Raw genomic sequence first — 21,890 nt, 5'->3', positions numbered from 1 at the left:
TTCAACTCTTTCCAATTGTACATATCATTCTCTTTGATGTGGAAGATAGAAACAAAGTAGGAGGTGCTGAGTTCTGTTTTCTTTCTGTTCTCTGTTATAGTAACTCTAGAAGCCCGATGCGCGAAATTCGTGCAAGAGTAGGCCTTCCTTTCCCCGGCTGCCCGGCACCAGCTTCCCTCTAGCACCCGGGACCCGGGCTTCCCTTGCAGCCCCGGCTTCTTCGTCTGTAAGGACATCTGGTCTAATTAGCATATTATGCTTTTATTATTATAGATCAGCTTCTCTAGTAGTCTGGTTCCTCTGTTTTCTTCTTATAGTGAACATAGCTTTTAAAGACTTTTATGTGATATTTAATATTTTGGCAATCTTTAGTTTCTTCTTGGCTTTGCCCTTTCGTACAGGTATGGCCATTATTTCAGATGTACTTTGGGTAATTCAGTTACTGTGTGTGTTTTTTTGGTGTTCTTTAATAATTTTGGACTAAACCAAAAATTCCACGTGCACCCTCATGTCTTTCTCATTGTGATTCTTCATAATTGCATTATCAGATTTTTTGAGTGTTTACTATGTGCCAGGAGCATGTAAGATAAGAGCTTTATAGTCCATTCCCACAAGAGCTCAGTGAGTATTTCCCTCACTTGACAGAAAGTGAAGCTGAGTCAACATAAAGATACAAAATTTGCCTAAGTCTCCTAACTTGTAACTGTTAAACTCAGATCCAAACTTTCAACTATGTGCTACACAGCTTCTCAAGATATTTCCTTGTACTAAAAATAACGATGATTTTAAACTGAATAAAGTATATACTATGCATTTTGTGAATTTCATAATTTGTAGGAGTCCATAGTATTATCATGGGTGTTTTTATTTGGAGTTAAGATTTTTGGGAAACACATTTGTTTGACCTGTAGACTCCTTTCCATTATTTTTGTCCCAATCAATTTCCTATTGTTAAAAATGCACAATTGTTTCTAATTAACTTATAGATCTATCATGTCTATGACTGAAAAACTATCTGGCATCCTGTATTAAATGTCAAATTAAGTATTTTGACCTGTCATTGCAGTTTCTTATTAAAATATCTAAAATTTTCTAGATTTTGGCCTTTTACATTTCAGTTCTTTTGTGTTTTTGTTTAAGCAAATATGTTCAGTAGTCCAACTTTATTATTCCCGTGAAATAGTCTAGAGACGACATGTATCTACTATAATTTGTTTTTCTATGAGACAGTTCCTTATTTATGCATCTCATTCCCATCTGTGATTCATCTAAATTTATATTGTTTCTACACAATGGGTATAGAATTTACATCTGAAAATTTTTATCTTTCTTAGCATTTGCACATTTTTCTTTTTGTCTACACTATCTTCCTTCTATAGTATGTCTTTTAAGTAATTAGAAAAAATGTGTGATAATATAAAGTTTTTAGATAAACTATTTTATAGCTACTTTGTGATTATCTCTGCTTATTAGCAAGTAGCACAATTAAAACTGTTTGTTCCCAGTGAATGAGCAACTGAGCCTGAGAATGCTGCAGTGTTTTATGTAACTCTTGAGCCTGTGGTACCCTGATAACCGTACAGCGAAGCCGTCATTTAGATAAAGAGAGGAACGCAGTTGCACTCATGGGTAATTAACTTTTTTATTAATAAGCTGTTAGCCAATTAAGGGCAGCTTAGATAGTCTCTCGAGTGTGGCTCTGTACTAAGTCCCAAGTAAATAACCTTGTTGATGTGCTGGCCTGTTTTTTGTTGTCAGGGTGCCCATTCCGTCACAGTGATCCCGAGCTGCTGAAGCAGAAGTTGCAGTCGTACAAGATCTCTCCCGGAGGGATAAGCCAGGTAGGTCAGAGTCTACCCTGCCTCTTCGGTAATGAGGTGCCAGACAGTTCCTCTCAGTTTCATTTAATGTCCTTGCAGCGATGCTGTGTACTACTGTCAGGCCTCACGCAGCTAGCCTGCCTTCCAGGTGAGTTAAGCTAAAGCCTTGACTTTTCTGGTGTAGAGTGCTTGGAAATTCTGGTTCTTTCGTCTGCTAGGCTGCATTTTTATGTTTCTTGGTAATAAGGAAGCTGGAAACCTTTTTTTCCTCTCAATTTGTCTTGCTATCACAATTGAGGGCATTGAAACAATTTTTAGAGGAATGCATTGAAGCTTATTAATGAAGCTGAAAATTAATGACATCTTATTTCATTTTGGAAATTGTTTACTATGTCGCATGTAGGTTAGAGCAGAAGTTGATGCAGTGTGTGCTGGCTAAATGTTCTGATAAGCATCACTGTTGCTATGTTAAATCTCCAATTCTAATGATAGTTCATTAGGTCTATGAAACACATTGTCTCAACGTAAACAATTTAGATTTTTAAAAATGCTCCAATATAAAACCAACTATTTCGGAGTATACCTTTTAGTAAATACACTTTTAAAAACTAGTGACACTGCAAAGATTACTGTCTATAGTGTCCTTTTGAGTTGACTTGGATTTTGAAGGAGTTCAAGAAGAGCTTCTGCTTTCTCAGTTTAGAGCTGGAACACCTACGCCATGTGTCCTTCAACACAGATTTCTACTTGAAGAAGGTAATTACTCTACTGGTAGAATACTCCTGCTTCTGCTGTGTCCAGAGTTCAGGTTAGTTCAGTTCAAATCTCAGAGGTTTTCTGTACTCTGCACAAGACAGTGCTCAGGTGCTGCTGGGAGATGCAAAGGAGGATCAGATGTAAACGTGCTTTGCTTCTACAGAGCCAGAGTCTGGAGGGAAACTTGCCAAGGGTTAGGGGTCCAGCAGTTCCCCCTTCCCTGCAGGGGATATGTTCCAAGACTCCCAGTGGCACAGATAGTATCAAACCCTACAGTAAATACTATGGTTTTTCCTATACATACATACCTACAATAGAGTTTAATTTATAAAATTAGGCACAGTGGGAAATTAACAATAATACCTAATAATAGAGCAATTATAACAATATACTACAATAAAAGTTATGTGAATGTGGATTCTTTCTCTCTCCCAAATTATCTTAACTGTACTAACCCTTCTTCTTGTGATGATGTGAGCTGATAAAATGTCTACGTGATAAGATGAAGTGAGGTGAATGCAGAGGCATAACTTTAGGCTGCTATTGACCTTCCAACTATATGTCAGAAGGAGGATCATCTGCTTCGGGTAGTCCTGGGTTTTGGAGCCATGACAGTGTCAGTGGTTGGGTGTCAGGAGCAGACTATGTTGATGGTTGGTGAAATTTCCCTATTTTTGGACCACTTTTGACTGCTGTAACTGAAACCACAGGTAATTGGTGGGAGTGGGGGAAACTATTGTATACATAGAATATCTTGGGTCTTCTGAAGAAGTGGGGTACTATAACCAGCAGGAGAGGCCATGAAACACTTTCCAGAAGAGATTCTCTTAGAGTTGGGCCTTGAAGGAAGGAGGGTTGGGAATCAGGAAGAGAGAATGCATGAATAGAAGGCAGTATGTGCATAATATTATTAGGATTTCAAGTTTAAAATAATGGTCGCAAGTACATAAAGGTTAGTGGGAAACTGAAAAGAACTAGTTGGTTAAAGAGATTAGTTTTAGAGGTGGGACATTTAAATGGCAGACAGAATGCGGATTTGTAGTGCATTAGAGAAATTTAGAACTAAAAATCTGATGTTCTTTCCAGTTGAAATTGTAGAACTGTAGGATTGGAAGGAACATTAATTAGAAAGCCATTTTCTTTTATGGAATCACAGGATGTGACATGCCCATGGTACACAGATAGTAAGTCAGTGGTAGAATCAGAAACTGAAGCCAGGCCCTCTAACTTCATGATTATTTTTCTCAATCCCAGGTTACTATAGCACTGACTATCATAAATTTTCTGTGGCAGAGAGGGAGAACAAAATAGTGGAGGGAGGATGTAGGGAGTCAAAAATCACATCTTGAAATGGAATTCTGGCTAAAACTTCCCTTTGTCAGGCCACAGAAGGAAGTGGAATCTGTGAAGACTGAATGGCATAGAATGGAGAGGGAGGTAATACATTAGGGAAGTAAAGTATCACAAAAGGCAAGGAAAGAATTTGGAGAAGAGGGTACAGTCCACAATAGTCCTTTATAGCTGGGAGACTTATAAGATGAGGACCAGGAAAGAAAGGTGATATATTGAGTTGATTACTCAACTTGGATTTGGTGAGAGGTGTCGATGTAATGGTGGAAACCAAGACCACAGTTGAAAGATGAAGGATAAAAAACAGTGGATTGGATTGGTGGACTGTGAGTAAAAGTGAATGACAGCAATATTAGTTTAAGTGTCATGGGTGTTTTGTGTGTTTAAGGCTACAGGAGACCTGAGCCTATTTGTAGAAAAAGAAGAAAACCCATCAGAGAGGGTAGGCTTGATAAAGATCTATGTATATTAAAAAAAATAATCCCTCTGTAACCATTGTTACCTTTCCTTTATACCATGATTACACTGTTCATGCCTTTGCTCTTATTACACCAATTGTAATTATTTTTTAAACAATTTATCTTTCCCACAAGTTTGTGAATTTTCTAAAAGGAGGAATGGATTTTTATGTAACTTTCTGTCTCATAGTAATTCAGTGACCGGCACTTGGTAGGTCCTTAAAAAATGTTGAAAAGGTAAGTGGGCATATCATACACTTTGGGTATGAAGTAGACACTGGAGTGTGTGTTGGTGGGGTGCAGAGAGAGGAGACTGGCACTCAGTGACAGAGATAACCTTATTGAAGACTGGGGGAGATATACTTGGACAAAGGACAGTGACAGAAAGAGTCATTGTGCAAATATAGAGAAAAGCTTAGAGGTAGAGCAAAGGGAAGTTGATGGAACATATCAGTTGGCCTTACTCTTCTTTGTAAGGTAAGAAGTCTGATCATTAGCTGAGAGTAAATGGATTGGGAATGGTGTTCTGGACATAGGAAAGGTCAGGAACTGTAGATAATAAATTTGATAGGGAATAAAGAAGAAAAGAATTAGAGGCTTTTCCAGCAATTGTAAAGAATCACTTTTTAAAAAAATACAGGCTATTATCAAGTCTACCGAGAAGATTGTTTTTATTTAATAGTGATAATTATGTTTGTACACTCTTTGCTTTAAGTCATTTGCATTCCTCCATTTACTCTTGATCTATAAGTAGGTCACTTACTTAGTTGAAGCTGGTTAGTAATTTCCAAATCATCCTTTGGACCTGCATCGCAACTTTTTATCTGATGTATAGTGCATGTGGGCAAGCTGTAAATAGTATACTGCTTTCGTTTGATGTCTTTACTGAGTGGGTCTCAGTAGAGTGAAGCAGCTGGGGGACTGTGTTCTAAAGGGCAGAAAGTTGATGAATGAAAAATCCATGTAAAACATTTTGATAAATACTTTGGCATCAGTGCAAATTAGATCTTAAATAGTCAAAGTGTATGTTAAAATACTGAATGAAAGTCAAGGATAACACTAAAATGCATGTAAAGTAAAACAACGGAATTGCTTTTATTTCAGAAAAACCTACTTGAAAAAAATACCTTCAACTTTTAGAAATACTTAGATGTTAAATATCAGAATTTTGAAGAGAGAGCATTGTGACTTAACTGATATCACATACTTTTTAAACAAAGACATATTTATGGGATCATATTTCATCTTCTTCCTTGAATGAGCTTGGTATTCAGCTTAAGAAGACAGCAACTGAACAACAAAATAAAACCAAAGAAAATGGTCAGTCCTGCATTTATTCCTCAGCCCTCTCCCCAAAGAGAAAAACACAGAGGTCAGTTCACCCACAAGATAACAAAATTCGAAATGTCTATACCCCCACAACATAGCTTTAAAATACATGAAGTAAACATGGAGAGAACTGAAAGGATGACTAAACAAATCCACACTCATATTTGGAGACTTCAGCACTCCTCTTTCAGTAATTAATAGAACAAGCAGACAGAACATCAGTGAGTGTATAGAAGACTTGAAGCAACTCTGTCAACCATCATGATTGACCTAATCGACATTTATAGACTATTACACCCAACAACAGGTGAGTACACATGTTTTTCATGTGTACATAAAACATTAATTCAGATAGGTCATATTTAGGGGTCTTAAAAATCCATTACAAATTTAAATGAACTGAAACTATACAAAATATGTTCTCTGATTATAACCAGTACAATAAGGCAAGAAAAATAAAAATAAAAAGCAGATTAGAAAATAAAGAAAAAACCTTTCTCTAGTCTCAATGTGATGATTTATGAAAAAAAATCTCAATGAACCTACCAAAATGCTATTATAACTAATAGATGGTGGGATTCTAAGGCAATGCACAAAAGTCAATTCTATTTCTTCCAGTGAACAATTGGAAAATAAAAAAAATTAAAGTGTCATATGCAATAGTACCAAAAAGACATAAAGGTTTTTTAAATGTATTTTTTAAAATATGTACAAGATCTTTATACTGAAATACTGATGAAAAAAATCAAAGAAAAAAATTGGAATTACAATTACCTGATTCCAAGACTTAAGTAAAGGTACTGGAATCTAGACAATGTGGTGTTAGGGAAATGATAAACATAAAGATCAACTGGACAGAATTAGACCCACATATATATGGCCAACAGGTTTTTAAACAAAGATTCCCAGGGCAATTCAATAGGGAAAGGGTAGTACTTTCAACAAGTAGTTAGAACAACTGAATGTCCATATGCCAGGAGAAGGGGAAGGTCATAGACACATACCCCACATATTAAATAAAAATTAATTTGAAGTAGATCATAGATCAAAATGTAAAATGTAAACCTTCTGGAAGAAAACATGGAAATCTGAATGAGCTTGGGTTTGGGATGTCACTTGAAAGAACATATTGATAAATTAGACTTTATCAAAGTTAAAATTTTGTTCTGTAAACAGTGTTAAGAGAATGATAAAAATAAGCCATAGATTGGAAGAAATATTTCCAAATCATATATTTGATAAAATACTTGTATCAAGGACATATAAAGATGCAAAGAACTCTCAAACTCAATAATAACAAAACAGTTTTTAAATATGCAAAAGGTTGAACAGACATTTCATCAAAGAAAATATGTGAATGATAAACACATGAAGAAAAACATTTGTCATTAGATATTAGGGAAATGCAATTTTTTATAATGTTTTTTTCTTTATTGATTAAGGTATTACATATGTGTCCTTATTGCCCCATTGTCCCCCCACCCCGCTGTTGTCTGTGTCCATTGGTTAGGCTTATATGCATGCATACAAGTCCTTTGGTTGATCTCTCCCCTTTACCCCCACCTTCCCCTACCTTCCCTCTGATGTTTGACGGTCTGAGCGATGTTTCTCTGTCTCTGGATCTGTTTTTGTTCATCAGTTTATGTTGTTCATTATATTCCATAAATGAATGAGATCATATGATATTTATCTTTCTCTGACTGGCTTATTTCGCTTAGCATAATGCTCTCCAGTTCCATCTATGCCGTTGCAAATGGTAAGAATTCCTTCTTTTTACCTCAGCGTAGTATTCCATTGTGTAGATGTACCACAGTTTTTTAATCCACTCATCTGCTGATGGGCACTTAGGCTGTTTCCAAATCTTAGCTATGGTAAATTGTGCCGTTATGAACATAGGGGTGCATATATCCTTTCTGATTGGTGTTTCTAGTTTCTTTGGATATATTCCTAGAAGTGGGATCACTGGGTCAAATGGGAGCTCCATTTTTAGTTTTTTGAGGAAACTCCATACTGTTCTCCACAGTGGCTGCACCAGTCTGCATTCCCACCAGCAGTGCACAAAGGTTCCTTTTTCTCCGCATCCTCTCCAGCACTTGTTGTTTGTTGATTTATTGATGATAGCCATTCCGACAGGTGTGAGGAGGTACCTCATTGTCGTTTTGATTTGCATCTCTCTGATGATTAGTGACTTTGAGCATGTTTTCATATGTCTCCTGGCCTTCTGTATGTCTTCTTTCGAAAAGTATCTATTGAGGTCTGTTGCCCATTTTTTGATTGGGTTGTTTATCTTCTTTCTGTTAAGTTGTATGAGTTCCCTGTAAATGTTGGAGATTAAACCCTTATTGGTGATAACCTTGGCAAATATGTTCTCCCATACAGTAGGCTTTCTTGTTGTTTTGTTGATGGTTTCTTTTGCTGTACAGAAGCTTTTTATTTTGATGTAGTCCCATTTGTTTATTTTCTCTTTAGTTTCCATTGCCCTAGGAGCGGTATTGGTGAAGAAATCGCTTTGGCACATGTCTGAGATTTTGTTGCCTGTGGATTTCTCTAGTATTTTTATAGTTTCCCTTCTTGTGTTTAAGTCCTTTATCCATTTTGAGTTTATTTTTGTGTATGGTGTAAGTTGGTGGTCTAGTTTCATTTTTTTGCATGTATCTGTCCAATTCTCCCAGCATCATTTATTGAAGAGACTGTCTTGATTCCACTGTGTGTTCTTGCCTCCTTTGTCGAATATTAATTGAGCATAGTGGTTTGGGTAGATTCCTGGGTTCTCTATTCTATTTCATTGATCTATATGTCTGTTCTTGTGCCAGTACCAGGCAGTTTTGAGAACAGTGACTTTGTAATACAGTTTGATATCTGGTATTGAGATCCCACCTACTTAGTTCTTTTTTCTCAGGATTGCTGCAGCTATTCGGGGTCTTTTTTTATTCTAGATGAATTTTAGGAGAATTCATTCTAGGTCTGTGAAATATGCTGTTAGTATTTTAATGGGGAGTGCATTGAATCTATAGATTGCTTTGGGTAGTATGGACATTTTAATGATGCTGATTCTACCAATCCATGAACACGGTATGTTCTTCCATCTGTTTATGTCTTCCTTTATTTTTTCAGTGTCCTGTAGTTTTCAGAGTACAGGTCTTTTATCTCCTTAGTTAAGTTTATTCCTAGGTATCTAAATTTTTTTGGTACGATGGTAAATGGGATTTTTTTTTTAGTCTCTCTTTCTGGGGAAATGCAATTTTAAACTGCAGTGACTACCATTAGAATTGGTCTATTGAAAAAAAATCTGACAATATCAAATGCTTAAGAGGATGTAGAATGACGTGAATTCTTATGCATTGCTAGAAAAAAATCCAAGTGGTAGAACCTCTTTGAAAAGCCATTTGGCAATTTCTTATAAAGTTAAACTTACACATACTGTATGAGATAGTTATAACACTACTAATTTTTAATATAATTGAAATAAAAACATAACTCCATACAAAAACCTATTTATACTGTCTTTATTCATAATTGCCAAAACCTAGAAGCAACCCAAATGTCCTTCAGTGTGTGGTTGGATAAACAAATTGTGCTATAACCACAAAATGAAATACTACTCAGCAATAAGAAAGGCACAAACTATTGCTACACCCAACAGCATGCATCATTCTTTATACTAAGTGAAAGAAACCTCAGTATATGATTCCTTTTGTGTAACAGGAAAAGACAAACTTATAAGTATAGCATACACTAAAAGGGGTATATTTTACTTTATGAAAATTATACCTTATTTTTTTCAATGGAAAAAAAGAGAAACAGTAGGTAGGAGGTAGTATAAATGAACCAACTATTTATCTTATGTAGCAGAATTTAATAGATTAAGTTAATAAAGAACTTAATCAGCATTTAATTTAGAATGATATAGAAAACATCCTATGTAGCCAGAAATGGAAATGGTTAAAAGCAATTGCCTCTCGGGAGTACCTGCCTCCAGGCAAGGAAGAACTGTGATGTGGAAGCTGTTGATATTAATAATTAGCCATACTATGTATGTAAAAGAATTTTTCACTTCCACTTTACTCAATCAAAGGTTGAAAAAATACACACAATTTCATGTAATATATGGAGTTTAATTGGTCAAGTGCCTAATGGATAGGTAATCGCAGTGAAATAGATACTGAGATCTTTGTGTATGAGATTTTAACCTTTCCTTCAGTCCTCCCAGCGCCTACCAGTTTCTAGTCTATGTTAAGAACTGTGAAAGGAGTGAGATTTTATCTTACTTTCAAGCTAAGAATTTAGCTGTCACAATTTTATGGATTCTGGCAGAAGGTTTAAAGATTTCAGAAACAGCAGTACATCAGCATTTTCTTGTACCAGTTCCCTGAACCCCAGTTCCCACAGAGCAACATGAGGAAGTCCAGGCACTACCCACATGTGTTGGAGGAGAGAAACCCTGAGTATAGAGAATCTTAATCTTTTAAAATAGACAGTAAGCATTTCCTTTTTTATATATATTTTTATGTTTCAATTACAGTTTACTTTTCAATATTATTTTGTATTGACTTCAGTTGTACAGCTTAGTAGTTAGACAAGCATATACTTTGCATAGCATTTCTACACTTTCAGGGGGAGGCACTGTCTCTTCTGAGGCTGTTTATTACATGAACATCCTTGAAAAAGTGGCCTGGAGAAAATGCTGCTGTTTTCTCTGGTTGCACATGTTCAGAAACTTGAGGCCCCTAGAAAATTACCTCAACAGTATATAGTAGAAGAACAATAGATAAGTAATATAAAAGTCTACGAGCTATATTGGCCAATTTTTTTTCATTGGCACCTTCCATTTTTCTTCTTAAAATATTAATGTGTATATTAATCTCAATTTACTTTCATTAACATTTATTTAAAAAATTTCCAGTGAGGGTAATAATTCTTTTAATATTTTGTTAGTTTTTTCAGCTAACCATATCTGTTAACAGTTCCTTCCTAGTTTAGATATCTTGGTTTTTGGTTTTAGTTATTAATTTGCTTTCAGTTTTTGCTTAAGAAAAAAAAACCTACAATTTTATGATAAAATATTAATATTTCGAGATGCAGAAATCTTAAGATTTTTTTAATTGAAATGATGCATTATTTACAAATGTATTTTTGCACTAACATTTTTGAAACTTTTCTCATTTTAGTTTTTTTATTTTTAGAGAGGGAGAAACGGTGTTTTATAATTTTAACTCAGCATAACCATTAATGATTACTTAAAAGCAAATATAATTGGTGCTTTCAAGAAAACTTACTAATGATACTAAAACCATGACGTAGCAAAAGAAGTATGCTCTTTATACTTTTTGAGAGATTGGTTAACCTCTCATTTTCACAATCCAAAAATTCTCAAGAAGTTAGTGAACATATTAAATCTAAAACTGGTAAAGTCCTATTAATGAGAAGTCTTTCAAAATAGTTTAAAAGACTTAAAAGTAACTCTATGTCAAGAAAATTTTATGGCAGAGATAGATTTCAGTGAGTCCTTATTCAGTGTTCATATAAATCTGAACTACCTAAAATTCCTTCTTTTTTTCTTCCTTAGGTGAGAGTACTTATCAATAGATAATGGTATTCAGTCTGTCCATTACTTTATGAACAGTAACTGCTTTTAAGAGCAGCTTTTCCATCTATTTCATCTCCGGGAGCATCTCTCCTGATTTATAAGAACAGCACTTTGCTGCACTCAGCTTGCTTTTGTGTTATAGCTGAAAATGTGTACACTGTTCTTGGTAAATCTTAGAACTGCATTAGGGAAAGGTGGAAAGCTGAGCATTCGAATTGGCGCCAGGAGGATGTGGTTGTGCTTTTGGCTCTATCACACGTTGATGTGTACATCCTTCCTTTTTTATAGACTGACGATATATGGTCATTTGAAGATTATTTAATATTGTTCAAGGTAGTTCAAATAAAAATCATTTTGAAAGTCAAATAACATGCCATTTTTAGTTAACCCTAGTGAAGTTTACTTGCATTAAACTGGAAAACTAGTCTTCCTTATAAGAAAATTTAGTACTCTGTTTACAGTTATGTATCATTCTATACTTATTTATTATTCTGAGAAGTTATTGATATCTATATTCTTTATAGATATCAGTAGAAGTTACTTTATAGATATCAGTAACATAATTATAATTCAATAACACATATAGTGCAAACTTACGATACCTACAAGATTCAGCCTGTCTATCTATAGAAACAGCTTAGTTCTATTTTGTGATTAGTTTTACAGGGTATTCTTCTCCTCCCCTCATTTCTTTTGGAGAAGCAAATGTAAAGTATCCAGAAAATTAAATAACTGGCCTTATTCCATAAGGCCGGTGTTTCAGATTCTTAGTCAGCTTAGCTTTAATCCATTTCATACTTCCTGGTAGAGTTTGCCACCAATTTACAGTGTATTTCTTGTTAGCCAAAGTTTGTATTTCTAAATTTGCCTTTATCTGTGTGCTCAGTGGTTAGAATATTGGCCCATTCACCGAAGGGTCGCAGGTTTGATTCCGGGTCAAGGGCATGTACATGGGTTGCAGCTTTCAATCCCCATCCCAGTCAGGGTAGGTGCAAGAGGCAGCCAATCTCTGTCCCCCTAACCCCCTTTGCACTCCCTCTATAAGAAGCAATGGGAAAAATACCCTCGGTTGCTGATTAACTGTATGTATGTGTGTATATATATATATATATATATATATATATATATATATGCACACTGAGTGGCCAGATTATTATGATCTCTGAACACATAATAATCTGGCCACTCTGTGTGTGTGTGTGTGTGTGTGTGTGTGTGTGTTTATTTTAGAGGCCCGGCCAGCCTAGCCAGGGGGAGGGGACATGGGCGGTTGGTCGGCCTGCCTGTTCGTCGAACTCCTGGTCGAGGGGACAATTTGCATATTAGCCTTTTATTATATAGGATATACACTGAGTGGCCAGATTATTATGCGTTCAGAGATCATAATAATCTGGCCACTCAGTGTATATAATCATGTATGACATTTTATATATGTACATACATGTGTATGTGTTTGTATACACATATTCCTCTAGTCTGGGGAAAAACCTTTAAGTGACAGATTTTAAGTTTTGCTTTTGTTTGCAATAGCATATTGGATATGATACATCTCTTTTTATAAGATATTTGAAATTAACTATAAAGTTAGTATAAATATTTTCCATTATTTCCATAAAAATTATAGGGCATAGTGATGCTGAACTTGCTTGCTTGCTTTTATATTAGGCAAAAAAATTAGAATACTTAAAGCACAGTTATAATTAGTGAGTAAACCATGGAATTGAGATTTAACAATATTTTTTTCCATCTCTCCAAACAGATTTACCTACATTTACTTATCCTATTCCTTCTCTTTCCCTTTTTCCCCCCATTCCAAATTCACTTAGTTGTTGATGTTCTCTAATAGCTTAAGTCCAAATGTTGGTATGAATCTGCACTGAGGAATTCAGTATTTTGGGTGGAAATTTAAATTGTTTCTCAAGAATCATTTTTTGGCCCTAGCCAGTTTGGCTCAATGGTTAGATTCTGGTCAAGGGCAGCAACCAATCGCTGTGTCTCTTTCACATCCATGTGTATCTCTCCCCCTCCTTCCCACTCTCTCTAAAAATCAGTGGGGGAAAAAATATCCTCAGGTGAGTATTAACCACAACAAAAAGAAAAGAAAAAAGAATAATTTGGGGGGGGGTACCTATTTTTAATGATTCAAAGCATTTATTCAAATATAATAAGTTAAAAGACAATGAGAAAATTTTAATATTCGGGTTTTTATTTTGTGAAAAAAATCATAATAAAGGAGTAATGTGATTATTAATTTGGGTGTTATACACCTTCCAGAAAGCTTCACTTCTATTTAGTATTTGGCTAATTTGTAAGAATATTTCAGGATGTGAATTGTGGCATAGTACGTTTTACTCACTGGAGATGTCTACAGTTGTAATCAGATTCTCCAAGGCATCTAAAAAATTGCTATAAGCATTTTTTAAAATTGAATTTGTGTATATACATGAAGAGCAGAATAAGAGAGCTGATAATTAAATAACTAGAACAGTATCTGATACATAAGCTAGATGTTGTCATTACTAGTGGCCTGGTGCATGAAATTCGTGCACGGGGGGGGAGGGTGTCCCTCAGCCCGGCCTGCACCCTCCAATCTGGGACCCCTCGAAGGATGTCTTACTGCCAGTTTACAGGGATTAGGCCTAAACTGTCAGTTGGACATCCCTCTCGCAATCTGGGACTGCTGGCTCCTAACCGCTCACCTGCTGCCTGATTGCCCCCAACTGCCCCCGCCACCGCCAGCCTGCTCACCCCCAAATGCCCTCCGTGCCAGTGTGCTCGCCCCCAACTGCCCCCACCTTCCCTCCCCACTGGCCTGCTTGCCCCAACTGCCCCCCTGCTGGCCTTCTCACCCCAAACTGCCACCCCGCTGTCCTGATCACCCCCAACTGATCCCCACTGACAGCCTGCTCGCCCTCAACTGGCCCCCCTGCTGGTCTGCTTACCCCCAAGTGCCCCCCCCCAGCCCCCGCCGGCCTGATCACCCACAACTGCCATCCCATCCTGGCCTGATCACCCACAGATGCCCTCCCCTCTTGACCTCTAACCGCCTCTACCTTGGCCCCGCCACCATGGGTTTGTCCAGAAGAATGTACAGAAGGTCTCGTGGAAGGTCTTCCAGTCTAATTAGCATATTATCCTTTTATTAGTATAGATAGAAGCCTGGTGCACAAGTGGGGGCTGGCTGGTTTGCCCTGAAGGGTGTCCCGGATCAGGGTGGGGGTTCCCTTGGGGTGTGGGACAGCCTGGGGGAGGGGCCTGTGGTGGTTTGCAGGCTGGCCATGCCCCCATGGGGTGAGGGTCCCCGCTGGGGGGGCATGGCCAGCCTGGGTGAGGGGCTGAAGGCTGTTTTCAAGCTGGCCACACCCCCTTCAGGGTGGAGGTTCCTGCTGGGGTGCCTGGCCAGCCTGAGTGAGGGGCTGATGACTGTTTGCAGACTGGCCATCCCCCCCAGTGGGGCCCCTTACTCCATGGGGGTGTGGCCAGCCTGGGAAAGGGGCTGAGGGCTGTATTCAGGTTGGCCACGCCCCCCGGCGACCCAGGTTCCCAGCCCCTCCTTCAGCCATGGTCAGGGCAGGCGGGAAGGTTGGCTTCCTCTGTTGCTGGGGGCAACCTAAGCCTCCTGCTCGCTCCAGCTCCTTGGCCGCCGCCATCTTTGATTGATTTGCATACTCATTCCTGATTGGCTGGTGGGCATAGCAGAGTGACAGTCAATTTGCATGTTTCTCTTTTATTAGTGTAGATTATTACTCACCTTCTTCACATCCCTCTCCCTACAAAAACAAGGAAGTCCCAGATCTTGTTCGCTGTGCAGATTTGTGCACAGGATATTCACTGGGGAGTGCTCTCAGAATCAATGCCTGTTGGGGAGTGAAGGAGGTAAGGTCAGGTAGAAGGAGAATTGGTGATCTCACAGGGAACTCTGAAGCTGGGATGACCCTGCAGAGTTGCCCTAATTGGAGCAAGGAGTCTTGGCCTTATACTGTATCAACCAGTCACTGGATCAGGCTGCTTCCAGAGAGGGAACATCACCTTAAGCAAGATGGCTTTCTTCAGCTGAGGGGGACTTCTGCTGCAAGCTGTCAGTCTTCAACACTCTCTGACCCTGGAGAAGTGTGTGCCCTTGTCCCACTCACTCTTCTTGGAGGCAGTGTATAGTGGGCTGTGGTTTGCTGTCCATCTATAGAACATTGGACAGCAAACCACAGCCCACTATACACTGCCTCCAAGAAGAGTGAGTGGGACACTGGATGCTCAAGCCAGAAATCTGGGAACTAGTCAGGACTCCTTCCTGTCTGTGGATGTTCTTCCATCTGTCGCTTCTTCTTTCTTCTCCCTATCTTCCACATGCAGGATGTAGTATGTTACTTTGATTCCCAATTCCACCATCCGTCTCCCCCACCCAAAGTCCTTCACACTGATGCCAAAGTAATTTTTCTCATACACTTTTAATTTATGCCCATTCCACAACACTTAGTTGTCAACTTTCTTTTTTTTTTTTTTTTTCAAATTTTTATTAAGGTATTATATGTGTACATATCTTACCATTGCCCCCCCCCACCCCACTCCCATACATGCCCTCACCCCCCAATGTTTTGCATCCGTTGGTTACTCTTATATGCATGCATACAAGTCCTTCAGTTGATCTCTTATTTCCCCCACCTCTCCCTAACCTTACCGCTGTAATTAGACAGTCTGTTTGATGCTTTACTGCCTCTGTAACTATCTTTTTGTTCATCAGTTTATAATGTTTTTCATTATCCCCAAATGAGTGAGATCATGTGGTATTTTTCTTTCATTGACTGGCTTATTTCACTTAGCATAATGTTCTCTAATTCCATCCAGGTGCCTACAAATGGTAGTAATTCCTTTTTTATGGCAGCATAGTATTCCACTGTGTAGATGTACCATAGTTTTCTGATCCAGTCATCTGCTGACGGGCACCTAGGCTGTTTCCAAATCTTGGCTATTGTAAATTGTGCTGCTATGAACATAGGGGTGCATATATCCTTTCTGATTGGTGTTTCTGGTTTCTTAGGATATATTCCTAGGAGTGGGATTACTGGGTCAAATGGGAGTTCCATTTTCAGTTTTTTGAGGAAACTCCATACTGTTCTCCACAGTGGCTGCACCAGTCTGCATTCCCACCAGCAGTGCACGAGGCTTCCTTTTTCTCTGCATCCTCGCCAACACTTGTCGTTTGTTGATTTGTTGATGATAGCCATTCTGATAGGTGTGAGATGGTATCGCATTGTCGTTTTGATTTGCATCTCTGGGATAATTAGTGACTTTGAGCATGTTTTCATGTGTCTCTTGGCCTTCCTTCTGTCTTCTTTCGAAAAGATTCTATTTAGGTCTGTTGCCCATTTTTTTATTGGATCATTTATCTTCCTTTTATTAAGTTGTATAAGCTGCCTGTAGATGTTGGAAATTAAACCTTTATCAGTGATACCATTTGCAAATATGTTCTCCCATGCAGTGGGGTTTCTTGTTGTTTTGTTGATGGTTTCTTTTGCTGTGCAAAAGCTTTTTATTTTGATGTAGTCCCATTTGTTTATTTTCTCTTTGGCTTCCATTGCCCTAGGGGCAGTATCAGTGAAAAAGTTCTTTTGGCATATGTCTGAGATTTTGCTGCCTGTGGATTCCTCTAGTATTTTTATGGTTTCCCATCTTATATTTAAGTCCTGTATCCATTTTGAGTTTATTTTTGTGTATGGTGTAAGTTGGTGATCTAGTTTCATTTTTTTGCATGTATCTGTCCAATTTTCCCAACACCATTTATTGAAGAGACTGTCTTGACTCCATTGTATGCTCATGCCTCCTTTGTCAAATATTAATTGCGCATATTGGTTTGGGTCGATATCTGGATTCTCTATTCTATTCCATTGATCTATATGTCTGTTCTTGTGCCCGTACCAGGATGTTTTGAGGACAGTGGCTTTGTAATACAGCTTGAAATCTGGTATTGAGATCCCTCCTACTTTGTTCTTCTTCCTCAGGATTGCTGTGGCTATTTGGGGTCTTTTCTTTATTCCAGATGAATTTTTGGAGAGTTCTTTCTAGGTCTGTGAAATATGCTGTTGGTATTTTAATGGGGAGTGCATTGAATCTATAGATTGCTTTGGGTAGTATGGACATTTTGATGATGTTGATTCTACCAATCCATGAACATGGTATGTTCTTCCATCTGTTTACATCTTCCTCTATCTCTTTTTTCAGTGTCCTGTAGTTTTCCGCATATAGGTCTTTTACCTCCTTGGTTAGGTTTATTCCTAAGTATCTTAATTTTTTTGATGCAATGGAAAATGGGATTGCTTTTTTAGTCTCTCTTTCTGTAAGTTCACTGTTGGTGTATAGAAATGCCATAGATTTCTTGGCATTAATTTTGTATCCTGCTACCTTGCCGAATTCATTTATTAAGTCTGTTAGTTTTTTGATGGAGTCTTTCGGGTTTTTTATGTACAATATCATGTCATCTGCAAATAAGGACAGCTTTACTTCTTCTTTTCCAATTTGGATGCCTTTTATTTCTTCTTCTTGTCTAATTGCAATGGCTAATACTTCCAGTACTATGTCAAACAGGAGTGGTGAGAGTGGGCATCCTTGTCTTGTTCCTGTTCTTAGGGGAAATGGTTTTAGTTTTTGCCCATTGAGTATGATGTTAGCTGTTGGTTTATCATATATAGCTTTTATTATGTTGAGGTATGATCCTTCTATTCCCACCTTGTTGAGAGTTTTTATCAAGAAAGGGTGTTGGATTTTGTCAAATGCTTTTTCTGCATCAATTGATATGACTATGTGATTTTTATCTTTCAATTTGTTTATGAGATGTATCACATTTATTGATTTTCGGATATTGTACCATCCTTGCATTCCTGAGATAAACCCTACTTGGTCATGGTGTATGATCTTTCTGATGTACTGCTGGATCCGATTTACTAGAATTTTGTTGAGGATTTTGGCATCTACATTCATGAGGAATATTGGCCTGTAATTCTCCTTCATTGTGTTGTCTTTATCTGGTTTTGGTATTAGGGTGATGCTGGCTTCATAGAAGGAGCTTGGAAGTGTTCCTTGCTCTTGAATGTTTTGGAATAGTCTGAGGAGGATAGGTTTCAGTTCTTCCTTGAATGTTTGGTAAAACTCTCCTGTGAAGCCGTCTGGCCCCAGGCTTTTGTTTGCCAGAAGCTCTTTGATGACTGCTTCAATTTCTTCCATAGTTACTGGCATATTGAGCTGTTTAGATTCTTCTTGATTGAGTTTTGGAAGGTTATATTTTTCTAGGAATATGTCCATTTCCTCCAGGTTGTCCAGTTTGTTGGAATAGAGTTGTTCGTAGTATTTTTTAACAATCCTTTGTATTTCGGCGGGATCTGTTGTTATTTCACCTCTTTCATTTCTGATTTTGTTTATTTGGGTCCTCTCTCTTTGCTTCTTGGTGAGCCTGGCTGGAGGTTCATCAATCTTGTTTATCCTTTCAAAGAACCAGCTCTTGGTTTTGTTGATCTTTTGTATTGTTTCTTTGGTCTCTATGTCGTTTATCTCTGCTCTGATCTTTATTATTTCCTTCCTTCTGCTTACACTGGGCTTTTCTTGTTGCTTTTTTTCTAACTCTTTGAGTTGTTGGGTTAGGTAATTTATTACCATTGTTTCTTGTTTTTTGCAGTAGGCTTGTAGAGCTATGAACTTCCCTCTCAAGACTGCTTTCACTGTGTCCCATAGATTTTGGATTGTAGTGTTTTCATTGTCATTTGTTTCCATGATGTTTTTTATTTCTTGTTTGATCTCTCTGGTAACCCAGTCATGGTTTAATAGCATGCTGTTTAGTCTCCATGTGTTTGATTTCTTTGGGTTGTTTTTATTGTAGTTGATTTCCAGTTTTATGCCACTGTGGTCTGAGAAGATGCTTGATATGATTTCTATCTTCTTGAATTTGAAGAGACTTTGCCTATGTCCCAACATATGGTCTATCTTTGAAAATGACCCATGTGCACTTGAGAAGAATGTATATTCTGTGGCTTTGGGGTGAAATGTTCTGAAGATGTCAATTAATTCCATCTGGTCTAGTGAGTCATTTAGGATTGATGTTTCTTTGCTGATGTTTTGTTTAGAGGATTTGTCCAGTGGTGATAGTGGGGTATTAAAGTCTCCTACTATGATTGTATTGCTGTCAATCTCTCCCTTGATATCCTCCAGGAGTTTTTTTATGTATTTGGGTGCTCCTGTATTGGGTGCATATATGCTTACCAGAGTTATTTCTTCTTGTTTGATTGCTCCCTTTAGTATTATGAAGTGGCCTTCCTTATCTCTTGTTATGTCCTTCACTTTGAGATCTAATTTGTCAGATATAAGTATTGCTACCCTAGCTTTTTTTTCAGTTCCATTTGCCTGGAAAACCTTTTTCCATCCCTTCACCTTCAGTCTGTGTGCGTCTTTTTTTCTGAGGTAGGTTTCTTGTAGACAGCAGATATATGGGTCATGTTTTCTTATCCAATCCATTACCCTATGTCTTTTGATTGGGGCATTTAATCCGTTTACATTTAAAGTTATTATTGATAGGTACTTATTTGTCGCCATTCCTATTCTTTACACCTGTGTTCCTTCTTCGCTTCCTATTTCTTTTTTTTTTTACAGTAGACCCTTTAGTATTTCTTGCATTGCTGGTTTGGTGGTAATAAATTCCCTTAGTCCTTTTTTGTCTGTGATGCTCCTGATTTCACCTTCAATTTTGATTGATAGCCTTGCTGGGTACAGTATTCTTGGATTCAGACCCTTCCTTTGCATGACTTTGTATATTTCATTCCATTCCCTTCTGGCCTGATGAGTTTCTGTTGAGAAATCAGTTGCTAGTTTGATGGGGGTTCCTTTGTATGTAACTTTCTGTCTCTCTCTGGCCGCTTTTAAGATTCTTACTTTGTCGTTGGTGTTTGCCAATTTAATTATAATGTGCCTTGGCATCGGTCTTTTGGGGTTCATTTTGCTTGGGACTCTGTGAGCTTCTTGGATTTGTGTGGGTTTTTTCTTCTCTATATCAGGGAAATTTTCTGTCATTATTTCTTCAAAGAGGTTTTCTATTTCTTGCTCAGCTTCCTTTCCTTCTGGAACCCCTATTATGCGGATGTTGTTTTGTTTTGTGTTGTCCCAAAGTTCCCTTAGGCTCTCCTCCTGCTTTTTAATTTTTTTTTTCTAGAAGCTGCTCTACTTGGGTATTTTTTCCCATCTTGTCTTCTAGCTCACTGATGCAGTCCTCTGCTTCTTCTAGTCTACTCTTGATGCTTTCTATTGAGTTCTTTACAGCAGCGATGTCATTTTTCATTTCTTCTTGGTTCTTTTTCATTTCCTCTTGGTTCTTGCTCATATTGTCGAATTTGTCTTCCATTCTTTTCAGCCACCTTATGACCATTTCTCTGAATTCTTTTTCTGGAAGGTTGCTTGCCTCTATTTCGTTTACTTCCTTTTCTGGTGATGCCTGCTTTTCTTTCATATGCAGGCTGTGTCTTTGTCTTCCCATGGTCTCTCTTCTCTGGGTGTCTGGTTATGTAGTTCTCTCTCTCCTGCGTTGATTTAAAGGCACAAAATACAGCACTACCAGGTACAACACACAAGGCACTGAACAGAAATGTATTCACGATATTAATAACCTCCAATAAAGGTGACCACCAGAGAAAGGCAAATTAGGGGATAGGAGAGAATGACGAAGAGGAAAAAGAAAGAAAGTAGAAGAAAAAAAAAGGAGTGTCAAAATGAAATTGGGAAAAGGGAAAAAAAGAAGAAAAAAAAAAGTAAGACAAGAAAGAGACTAAGAGAAAAAGGGAAACAGACTATATATATTGGGGATAAAACTCCAATAGAGCAATCACTTATCCCAGCAAATGCCAGCAACAAGTACCTGGGGATTAATACAAACTACAACATCAACTAATATTGAGTGAGGCAAGGGAAGACAGAAGCACTAAACAAACAAAAAAATAAACAAAAGAAGAATAAGCAAAACAATCAACCAAAAAAGCATAAAAATTCGATATAATCTACATTCAAGCGAACAACAACAAAAGGACAGAGAGAAAAACAATTTTTTGGATAGTTAAGACAGCGAAGAGAGAGGTGTGTATGGACTTGGAGCAGGGGATTGGAGATTAGATATGTAAGTAGGGTGAAATTTTAACAAGGGGTAAACAGAAAGAATAGGGAAAATCTAAAGCAGGAAAGGGGTAAGATAAACAGGACACCGAAAAGGGAAAAGTGAGGAAGAGAGTGATGGCATAAAGGTAGAGTTGAGATAGAGTAAAATGATGCTAAAGGAAAGATAAAAATAGAATGTAGAACATTAATCCCAAAACAAAATGAAGAGAAAATAAAATGACACTTAAAACAAAAAAGATAAAATAGCAGTAGTAATAATACGGATTGAAAATAAAAATGTAATAATTAAAAAGGTAAAATCAAGTGAGGAAAAAAGAAAAAAAATTAGTTTCTTGAGTAAAAGATGCAAAAAATGAAAATAAAAAAATAAAAAATAAAAATAAAATGTGGAGTAGTGAAGGTCATTCACTTCCTCTGTTGTTCTGTTTGGCATGCCTGTTTCTCAGTCCG

General features: G+C 37.6%; 1 protein-coding gene across 2 annotated transcripts in view; it reads left to right on the top strand.

Annotated features, from left to right (window-relative positions):
- PRIM2 (DNA primase subunit 2) overlaps window positions 1-21,890 on the top strand; it is a 369,636-nt gene that overhangs the window by 268,070 nt on the left and 79,676 nt on the right. For both annotated transcript variants that reach the window (XM_080663471.1, XM_080663470.1), the window contains exon 12: window positions 1,759-1,841. In XM_080663471.1, the coding sequence (XP_080519597.1) occupies window positions 1,759-1,841 (83 nt within the window). The remainder of the gene's footprint in view (window positions 1-1,758; window positions 1,842-21,890) is intronic.

This window comes from Plecotus auritus, assembly GCF_963455305.1.
Source record: "Plecotus auritus genome assembly, chromosome: 4".
NCBI classification, from domain to species: Eukaryota; Metazoa; Chordata; class Mammalia; order Chiroptera; family Vespertilionidae; genus Plecotus; species Plecotus auritus.
Note: the sequence above shows the minus strand (reverse complement) of the source record. Positions and strands in the feature narration are given on the sequence as shown.